At 44.1% G+C, this 10735-nt stretch overlaps 1 protein-coding gene across 2 annotated transcripts in view; it reads left to right on the top strand.

Moving 5' to 3' along the window:
* The first annotated feature begins 3305 nt into the window (after positions 1-3305).
* Positions 3306-10735, top strand: part of LOC107297842 (pantetheinase) — a 53800-nt gene continuing 46370 nt past the window's right edge. Inside the window, exons 1-3 of one of the 2 annotated variants that reach the window (XM_015827202.1) lie at positions 3306-3387; positions 8831-9063; positions 9144-9274. In XM_015827202.1, the coding sequence (XP_015682688.1) occupies positions 8848-9063; positions 9144-9274 (347 nt within the window). In that variant the 5' untranslated portion in view covers positions 3306-3387; positions 8831-8847. The remainder of the gene's footprint in view (positions 3388-8830; positions 9064-9143; positions 9275-10735) is intronic. The other variant, XM_015827203.2, reaches the window with a different exon arrangement.

Raw genomic sequence — 10735 nt, 5'->3', positions numbered from 1 at the left:
AAGAAGGGTTGGACTCACTACACAGGAGCAAAGGTGGCAACTGGACCTGAAAGAGATTGGATGGTCATTCCAGGACAAGGACTGAAAGCCACATTTAAAAGGACTTGAATGGGTGGTGGACCAGAACTCCTATCTGTTTTGAACATCTCTATTAGAATTCCAGGTGACCCCAGATGAGGAACAAAGGTGTTGGTGGTGACTCATGAGAGAAATAAAAGTGGTTTGTTACAAATAAAACCAATAACTGAGTCAGAAGTCACACCATTAGAAACTGAAAATGTAGAATTGTAAACTGTAAGAATTAAGTGGTAAATGTGTGTCTTTTTTATTGTCAATGTGGTTGCTGCTGCTATTATTGTTGTGATGGACCAATTTGTGGGTGTGGAACACTGTGTAATAATCATGAGGGGGTGGATTCTAATTCTAATATTACTAAAGACAACACATCAGAGCAGTCTGGGAAGTGAAGATAAAAATTTGTTTTTGGGATTTAGAGATGATATTCATGAAGCAGTAATTGATATTACGCAAGGAATCAGGAAAGTGGCTAAAAGCTCCTGAATAAAAGTATGAAAATATGTGGGGTGATTGGAGTTTGTTAACTAATTGGCTTCCCAACATGGAATGGTTAAGACAACTGTTTCTTGGCCTGATATTTTTAGTGGTGATAGGACTTATGTGTTGTGCATGTCTGCAATGTATTCCTCTATGTGTCTCTGCTCTAACCAAAGCTGTAGGAAACACTTTAGCAAAACCTTAAGAAAAGAAGAAATTATACAATTAATAGTTGTAAGATTTTCTAAGCAAGATAATGAAGACCTTTCAGAATAATAAAAATTAAAAGGAGGGATTTGATAGGAATAAGTGAATGGTCTTCAAAATTCAATATTGAAAGAAAAATTTAAAATTGAATCTGCTGTGTAGTGGAAACTTACTGAGACAAACAAGCTCACCAAAGAAACTACAATGGATGGGAACCAGGAAAGGGTAGTGTTGAAAGAATAATCTTAATCAGGGTCCAGTCCAAGCCAGGAATAAACAAAATGGAGACTGCTTTAGAAAGAAGGTTGTAGTTTTTTGAAGAGCAGAGCCAGACAGAAATGTGGCTCTGGGAAAGCTGACCCATGTAGCTGGAAGTGGTGGGTTTTTATACCTTCTTGGGCTTTTGTGTTTGGAATTGTTCCTGTGGCATGAACTTTGACCTGAGCTTCAGTATGCCTTTCTGGTATTCTAATGGTGGTGGGTTAATCCTATTATGTCCCAAAAGTCATATCCTGCTTCCCTGTGGCTGTGGCTGATGACTATGTCCTAGTCATCAGTGTTTGGTTTCTTTGGGTGAGATCTTTGTCTTTCTAATTCCATCATTCTAAGCTTCCTGGCTCCAATCTTTCTGAAAGGATTATCACATCTTCATTTCTACAGACCTGGTTCCTGCTTGGGGGAGAGGGGCTGGGGCTGGTTTCTGGGGGCTGGTTTCTGTCTTTTAAGGTTTTCTTTCTCCATTACTGTATTCCTTTGGGAAATATAATATTCTGCTTTTTAATATTCCACAAAATATTTCTTTCTCTGAGGGGGTGTGTGCTGTCTTCCTACAGTAGCATAAGGGAGCATGAAAGATAAACATGTAGGCAAAATTATTATCTGGGTCTTCAGAGTGGGAAAAGGAAGAACACAAGTTGTAAAAAACCATTGTAACAGGAAATGGCTGGCCAGGGAAGATTAAAAACTGATAAACGGGAAAGAATCTATTTTTCTAAGAAGTCATAAAAAATGGGGCCCAGAACTGAGAACAGATACTGTAACTGAGCATAGGTAACTGATTAATATTTTTTGACACACCTTGCATAATTTATCTCCTAATTTTAATGTATATGTGATGTATGATTTAGTATGTAGCAGGAAATATGTAGGAGGCGGTCGGAAAGAGTGTAACCTCATAGTACCTCAGCCAATGGGGAATGAGGAGGGATGTGGCAGTCGGGACAAGGTTGTATAAAGAAGCGAATATTTTGGATTGGAACTTTGGAGAGAACCAAGCTTTAATAATTTCTCCCCCTGCTTATTGCAATAAATGAAACAAAAGGCCTTCACTGTGTCTTGGCTGGTTATTGGTCAGGCGAGCTTGCCTCTGGTCACGAAGAAAAGTAGCCAGGAGTACATAACAGTAAGATTTTGGAAGTGGCTTGCTATTGCCTTCTTTCTGGGGCTGAATGACAGTGATTGGCCCAATGCCACCCAGCTGGCTTTGTACCCAAGGTGGGATGAAAACTCATGGTCTTGTGGTTTCTAGTTTAGTAACTTAACATTACATCGAATTGGTTGTCCACTGGATTTTGCCTGAGTTGAATTAACATTTAATACATTGCCTTTTTAGCAATGTTAGGCACCTGGTACAAGTCGTTGAATGCTGGTTAGACTGCTCATCGAAAGTGATTATATTTCATGCCACCTAGTTATTTTTAAATACATGTTTTATGTTGAGAACTCTTGGGCCTTTTCTATGTAAATTTGGAGTGTTACCATCCTAGTGCTTATTCCCAGGAACATCCCTCAAGTGTTTGGGAGCCAGTGAGCTGAAGCACCTGTGACCTTGGATTGTTAGGCTCCAGGGTGCTTAAAAAAATATCTGACATCATATTACTGTATACAGTTCCACTGATCCGAAGATCACCATTGTCAAAATCTGTTCTGCTACTTAAAACAATTCAACATCCCAGAGATGGGTCCTCTCGTGTGGCTCTCCCCCCTCCCGATTCCATTCATAGCATCAACCATCATCACAGGAAGAGATCAAAAATACATACTTATGTATATAGTTGTTCTGTTTCTTGCGTTGGTAGGCATTGAAGAGGCAGGAGTAACAAACAGGTACTTCTTTATTTCAGGCTAAACAGAACTTCAACAAAGATGGCTCCCCCCTATTTATACATTCAGCTTGGGGTGGTGTCAGCCAATGAATGCAACGTATTCTCCCGCTCAAATGCATACTAGTCAGCCCTATCAGACAGCAAGTCTGGCCCAGCAGGCCACGTGGTCTGCTAACGGTTTCAGAGCAGCTCCCTGCACCTGTTCCCAATTAAGCTCAGTACATTACAATAGTTATCCAGTTTCTATGGCAGATTGAAATTATGCCAGATTGAAATGATGGGCAACTTTGTTTCTCCCTGGAAAGAAAACAGACAGAAGTCTGAGAGGTCTAATCAGCTTGTACCAGGTGCCTAATAGTATTAGGAAAGCAATGTGTTAACTGTAAGTCAAAATCGAAGGGACACTCCAGTACAAACAATCGCACCTTCTAGGCATTCAGCCAGACATAATTTTGGACAGCCTCTTATTCTTCTGGAAACAGAAAGTAAAGCAAAAAGTAGAAGTTGCAAAAGAAGGAAGGTGAGTGAAACAAGTTTTAATGTTATTGGTTGTTTGCTTGTTTTTTGTTTTATTTCCAGTTAAGATAATTGCTTTAAAAACTATTCCATTGTAAATGTTTGTTTAGAAGTGTTCCCTCTTGCCCAGAAAACAGAAAGGCAAACTGAGGCAATAGCATTAATCTTGGGAGACTATACTTAACAGTAACAGGGGTGAGTGTGGCCATTGTAACTTCAAAATCGGGCCATAAGTAGCTTTTGGGAAGGGTCAGTCGTAAATCTGGTCATTAAGCAACCATTTGTAAGTTGAGGACTGCCTGTAATCTAGAGAACCTAGATTTCACGCTATATATTTAATACTGGGATATTTATAGAAAAATAGTACAATATTCTTTTTTTTTCTTAAAGAGGAAGAAGACTAAGAGCACAATAATATGTCTGTTTGCTCAGACTGAATCCAACCATACAGATTCAAATGTTTGTTCTTTCTTTTAAAAAAGATAGAAATATGGTTGAAAGCATAAAAATTTCAAAGTGCATTGGGTCTGTTAAGTACTGATACGAAGAGTTAATATGTTTTGGTTTAAATGTGTCTCCAACTGTTTTGGAGGAAGAACAAAGTTTAAGTTTAAACAGGAAAACACCGTTTGAATAGATTGGTCCCCGCCTAGAGGCGGCAAGTATAAATAGCCGTCAGGCTGTCTGCTAAGCCAGTTCTGTTTTCTGTTACAATAAATGTTGTTGCATTAAACATGTCTGGTTAATGCCTCTGATAAACCCACTACACAACAATGGCGATGAAGGTGGGATCTTGCTGAAGGAGTGAAGTTACAGGGTGTTATCCCAGGCAACAGAGCCCTGGTGGGACCACGCCCCCACCCTGCCTGTCAGTAAGCCGCACTGGAGGCACATGGTCCTGAGGGATCCATCCCCAGGATCTAGGCAGTTCATCTACTTTTGCAGCAAGAGAGGCAGAGTCCAAGACCTCACAAAAATACTACCATGGCCAAGCTGGGCAGGCTGAACGAATTCGATGTCTCCCATCCAGAACAGTGGAGTTCTTACATCTCCAGGGTGAACAACTACTTGCGGGCCAACCAGGTTAGAGAAGATGGATTGAAAGCAGCTACTCTACTCTGCGCGTGTGGTCAGGCCATGTTCAACATTGCCGAGAATCTGGTGGCACTAGCCACCATCGAATCAGTAACTTATGCAGACTTAAAGAGGAGGCTAAAAGAGTACTTCGAGCCAAAGCTGTCCGTCATCGCTTGGTGTCACGCGTTCGAACAATGGGAGCAAAAGTCATGTGAATCAATAGCTGAGTTCATGGCAGTGCTTCGTCAGGCTTCACGCAATTGTGAGTTCCCTGACTTGGAAGATTGTCTAAGAGACAGACTCGTGTGTGGACTGTTGAACAGTGAGTTGCAACAGCGCCTATTTGCCAAGGAGAACCTGACCTTCCAAGACGTTCTGAAGGAGGTTATGGCAGATGAGGCTGCCGGCGGAGCAGTGAAGGCTCTCCGGCCTCAAAAGACACATTCCAGCCCTGCAGCAATACATCTGGAGACCACTGAGAGACTGAGTGAACCAGAAGAAGTCAATGAGATCGACCAGCTGCAGAAAGAGCCAGTTAGACAGCATCATACAACAAAGCATGCATTCATTCCTCTAAACTGCGCTAGCTGCAGGGGACAACACAAAAGAATTGAGTGCAGGTTTCGCAGCCATGTGTCACGCATGTGGGAAGCAAGGCCACATTGCTAGGGTCTTTAGAGGTTGCCAGAAAGAAGCCAACCCTGCAGACGTACTGCAGAAAGGTAGATGGGCCCCGGGACAGAACAGGGTTGGATACTGTTCAGGGAGGAGAAGTATTCAGCGGATGGGAGCCCAACGTCCTCTCAAAGAGAAGTTGAGACTTCAAGTCAAACTTCAAGGGGTCCCATGTTCTATGGAGCTAGACACCGGGTCAGCTCTTTCAATTATTTCCCATAAGACTTTTGAATACATCTGTAAACAAGGCAAGAGGCGAGTTCAACTCAAGCCGTCAAGGCTCATTCTGACTGATTTCCAAAACTTCTGTGTGTCTGTTAGGGGTGAAGCCACTGTACGGGTCAAATTCAAAGAGTTTGAGGGTCCCCTCAGCATGGTAGTCATCAACGGACAGCGCACCAGTTCATCAGATTGGATTGGTTCGAAGCCCTGGGCATCCTTGTAATAGGCATCCATTGTACACAAGCAACAGACCTGGTAACAGTATGCCAAGAGTATGCTGATGTCTTTAGTTCTGACCTAGGGCAATACAGAGGAGCGCCCATTTCCCTAAATATCGACCCAACAGTCACCCCGATTAGAATTAAACCGCGCAGAGTGCCCTTCGCTTTAAAACCAAAAATTGATGTGGAGTTGGATAAATTAGTGCAACAGGGAATGCTCCAACCCGTGGACAGTAGCCTGTGGGAGACTCCCCATAGTGACCCCAGTGAAGCCTAATGGGGATGTCCGCATCTGTGCAGACTACAAGTGCACAATCAATGAGACCCTTCAGCAACACACTTACCGAGTTCCAATGGTAAGCCACATTCTAGCCTCACTACAAGGAGGCCGTCTGTTCGCCAAGCTAGACTTGGCACAAGCGTACCAACAGCTGCCACTTGACAATGCTACAGCAGAAGCGCAGACCATCGTCACCCACAAAGGGGCATTCGAGTAGTCTGCCTACAGTTTGGGGTAAGTGTGGCCCCGGTGTTGTTCCAGAGCGTTATGGAACGGACACTAAAAAATATACCCGGCATCTGCCCCTATTTCGATGACGTCCTAATTGCAGGAGAATCAGTGGCAGTCCTAACTGAACATCTCAGGGCAGTGCTCCAAAGGTTCCGTGAGGCAGGGTTAAAATTGAAAAAGGACAAGTGCCAAATTGGTGTGGACTCTACTGAGTTCCTGGGATTCCGGATAAACGCTGCAGGAATCCATCCATCAGATGCTAAACTCAAATCTATTCAACAAGCCCCAAAACCTAAATCCAAGGGGGAGCTGCAGGCATTCTTAGGACTATTAAACTTTTACCACTTGTTCTTGCTGCACAAGAACCACTCCACCGCCTGCTAGATAAGAAAGCACCTTGGGTGTGGACAAACAGCCACGACAAGGCATTCAGAACAGTCAAATCACTGCTATCTTCAAGTTCTGTGTTAGCTCACTTTAATGAGAAGCTGCCAGTGACATTAGCGTGTGATGCCTCGCCGTATGGCATCAGGCCAGTATTAAGCCATCAAATGCCAGATGGTCGTGAAGCCCCTATTACTTATTACTCTAGGACATTAGCCCCAGCTGAGAGGAACTACGTTCAAATTGACAAAGAGGCTCTCGCTATTGTAGCTGGAATTAAGAAATTCCATGACTTTTTATACGGCTGGCCATTTACAGTTTTTACAGATCACAAGCCACTGCTTGGCCTTTTTACAGCCGACAAGCAAACTCCCCAGATCCTGTCACCAAGGATGCTGCGCTGGTCAATCGTTATGACTGCACATTCATACAGGCTAGTCCATAAGCCTGGAAAGGAAATGGGCCATGCTGATGAACTCAGCTGACTGCCTCTGCCAGATCCAGCCCCAGCATCCCACATCCTGGCAATGCAGGATATTCCAGAGACACCTCTACATGCAGGAGATGTGGCCACTGAAACTGCCACTGACAGAACACTCAGTCGCGTTCTCAACTGGGTGTTGAGGGGGTGGCCAGAAAATAAACCAGGTCCAGAGTTTCTGCACTTTGTATGCAGAAAGGATGAGTTGTCAGCCCACAAAGATTGTGTGCTATTGGGAAGCAGAGTAATTGTTCCGCCCAAATTGCAAGCCAGAGTGTTAGAATCTCTGCATGAGGGACATCCAGGTATCGTACGAATGAAAGCACTTGCAAAAAGTTACTTGTGGTAGCATGGCCTGGACAAGGACATTGAGGCTCAAGTAAGGAGCTGTCAGGACTGCCAAGAGACCCATCCAGAAATGCCCCAGGCACCTGTGCACCGTTGGGAAACCACGCAAGCCTCATGGTCTCGCGTACATATTGACTTTACGGGTCCATTTCATGGACAGGTGTTCCTTATTGTTGTGGACCATTATTCTAAATGTTTAGAGGTAGTACCTGTCCAATCTATGACTACTGCCAGAGTCAGACAGGAACTGCACCAGCTATTTGCCACACATAGTCTGCCAGACGTAATCGTGTTGGACAATGGGGCACAATTTACAGCAGCAGAATCCCAGTCATTTCTTAATGCCAATATGATTAGGCACATCACTTCGGCTCTGTTCCATCCAACGTCCAGTCCAAATGGATGGTAAGGTCCACTAAAGAGTCCCTTAAATGGCTGATTAAGGGAGACTGGAATCATCGCCTGGCAAACTTCCTTCTATGCCAGCATACAACTCCAAGCACTGCAATGGGATACAGCCCAGCTGCAAGTGGGGACGTCAGCTCACTACAAAGATTGACTGCCTCCACCCTGACAGGATAGCTGCTGAAACTGCGCAGCCCAAGCCCCCCAGGAATTTACAGTTGGGTGAGCATGTTTGGGCTAGGAACTATGGGCAGGGGGCACCTTGGGTGGCTGCTACAGTCATGAAAGTGTCAGGACCACTATCATATGAGCTGGCTCTGGATGATGGTCGTGGGATCAGACATCACATTGACCAGTTGCAGCATCAGCAGACAAAGCAGAGCCCAGAGCAGAATTAAAAGAGACTATAGACATTCCAGGTGAAGCTGCTAGTCCAGCATCGCCAACACCTGCCGAGACTGTGCCCACAGAGATAGAGTCACCACGGAGCCTTGCACCACCACTGCCAAATGACTTGGAAACACATAGTGGCACAGGGTTACCGCCTCTGCCGCCCAATGACTTAGACGAATGCAGCGGCACAGGTCTACCCGGCATGGACAACAGGCGAGTCGATACGGAACCACAAACTGCTTTCAGCATTCCAGCAGAACTCGCAACCCACCAGTCTACCTCAAAGACTATGTGCACCAAGTGTACAAAAAGTCATTTTATCCAGGGGGAAGGGGTGTTATGTACTGATACGAAGAGTTAATATGTTTTGGTTTAAATGTGTCTCCAACTGTTTTGGAGGGAAAGCAAAGTTTAAGTTTAAGCAGGAAAACACTGTTTGAATTGATTGGTTGCCGCCTAAAGGCGGCAAGTATAAATAACTGTCAGGCTGTCTGTTAAACCAGTTCTGTTTTCTGTTACAATAAATGTCGTTGCATTAAACCGGTCTGTTTAATGCCTCCGATAAACCCACAACACAACAGGGTCGTTACTGATTTCAAGGTACACTCTATCACAGCTCAATAGCTGAAGCAATCACACTATCCAGGATCATCTGACTAGATATGTGATCTTTGCCAACACTCTGTCTTCACTAGATCTCCCTGTTCAATCTTGTTTTTTCTCTCCCCAGTCTATAAGGACACAGCAATGGCCTCCTCTTCATCTTTACAGCATGCTTTTATTTTTATACTCCTGGGAGGCCTGAAGGCTTTAGCATTGGACAAATTCACTGCGGCAGTATACGAACATGTAGTCATACAGCCAGAAGCCACAACAAAGCCTGTTTCCCCTGAACAGGCCTTAAAATTGATGAACCAAAATATTGATATCTATGAAGATGCCATCCAAAAAGCAGCAAAACAGGTACTACTTGCTAAAATGCATTTGTGGGTAAAATGGTTGTCCTGCAAGGGAAGTAGTTTTATCTTCACTTCTTTTGACAGGGAGCACATATCATCGTGACTCCAGAAGATGGCATATATGGATTTTTCTTCACCAGAGAAACCATTTATCCTTATCTTGAGGACATTCCAGACCCACAGGTCAACTGGATTCCATGTACTGACCCTAAAAGGTATCTTGTGCTTTGCTTTTGTGCAGTATCTGTCAGCTAAATAGACTGAGATGGATTTAATCTAAGTTGAAATAATTGTCAGCAATACAGTGAGTAATGAACATAAGTATATTTTTATAGCAAACTTTCTCTATAGAGCTTGGGCAGTGCACATAATCTCCACTTCTGTCTTTATAACCTCTCAAGGAATAGGATGAAAAATGGTATCTACTTCAAGATCCCCCAAAATGTTTGCAACAGAATGCAAATTTGAACTTAAACTAGCATCTAGCCAGCCTTAGCTGACCCAGTCATTGTTCGCTTTTTCTTATGTTCCTAGAGGGGTGATGGTGTCTCAAACAGGATCATCCCAGATCTACACATACAGGAATGCTTAGCTTTTCAAGTTTAGCTAAAGATAGTTAACTGCTATCATGAAACTCAGCATGACTCCCAAAGAAAAAATTTCATTCAAAGCTTGCTCTCCAGAGAAGAGCGCAAGCATGTTGGCAGAACCATTTCTATCTAGTTTGCTACCCATCCTCATCTCTTGCAGAGACTTTAAGAAATCAAGCATTTTTGTCAGTATTTTGCCCACACTTAGCAACTAGGTCCGTGGTGGCGAACCTACGGCATGCGTGCCACAGGTGGCAGGCAGAGCCATCTCTGTGGGCACCTGTGTCATTGCCCCAGTCCTAGGCTTTCAGCTGGGTTTTATAAAACCTTTTCACTTTAGGCCTCCACAGCCATGTGGAAAAAAAAAAGGTTTAATCAATCAATTTCAACTTCTCGCAGGAAAAAAATTCTTGCAAAGTTGGAATTGATTGATTGAACTTTTTAGTCCCACCCAGTCTGCCATTACCACCGCAGCCATGCCCACCCAATGGGCCACACCCACCCAATGGGCCATGCCCACTCGGCACCCGACGATACAAAAGTGGGTTTTGGGTTGCAGTTGGGTACTCGGTCTCTAAAAGGTTCGCCATCACTGAACTAGGTATTATCATTTTTTTTCATCCCTGCTAAATTTCAATGCCTTGGTCAAAATCACATTTTGGCACAAGAAAAGGCAGCATTTTGCAACCCGAGAGACATAATTTGGCAAAAAAGGAAGTCTGGAGCACAGAATCACATTTAACAGAGAAAAGCAAAGTGAAAGAAAACTAGGGGGGAAAGATCAGGCGGCAGCTTGGGAAACTAGGGGGGAAAGATCAGGCGGCAGCTTGGGAAACGACCGCTGCCGCAGCACTAGACCGAGTCGTGCCTTTGCGGCCTCTGACCCAGCATAGATCTCGACTGGCTCCTTGGTTTACCGAGGAGCTGAGAGAGATGAAACGCCGGAAAAGACGCCTAGAGAGCAGCTGGAGGGCCAGCCGAACCGAATCCGACCGAACACAGGTAAGGACATATGTTAGATCCTACCTAGTGGCGATGAGGGTGGTTAGAACTAATTACTATTCCACTCTCATCGCGTCATCAGAT

Source organism: Protobothrops mucrosquamatus, unplaced genomic scaffold (genome assembly GCF_001527695.2).
Source record: "Protobothrops mucrosquamatus isolate PMUCROS unplaced genomic scaffold, P.Mucros_1.0 scaffold3561, whole genome shotgun sequence".
Classification (NCBI taxonomy): Eukaryota; Metazoa; Chordata; class Lepidosauria; order Squamata; family Viperidae; genus Protobothrops; species Protobothrops mucrosquamatus.
This window is presented reverse-complemented; position numbering and strand designations above follow the sequence as displayed.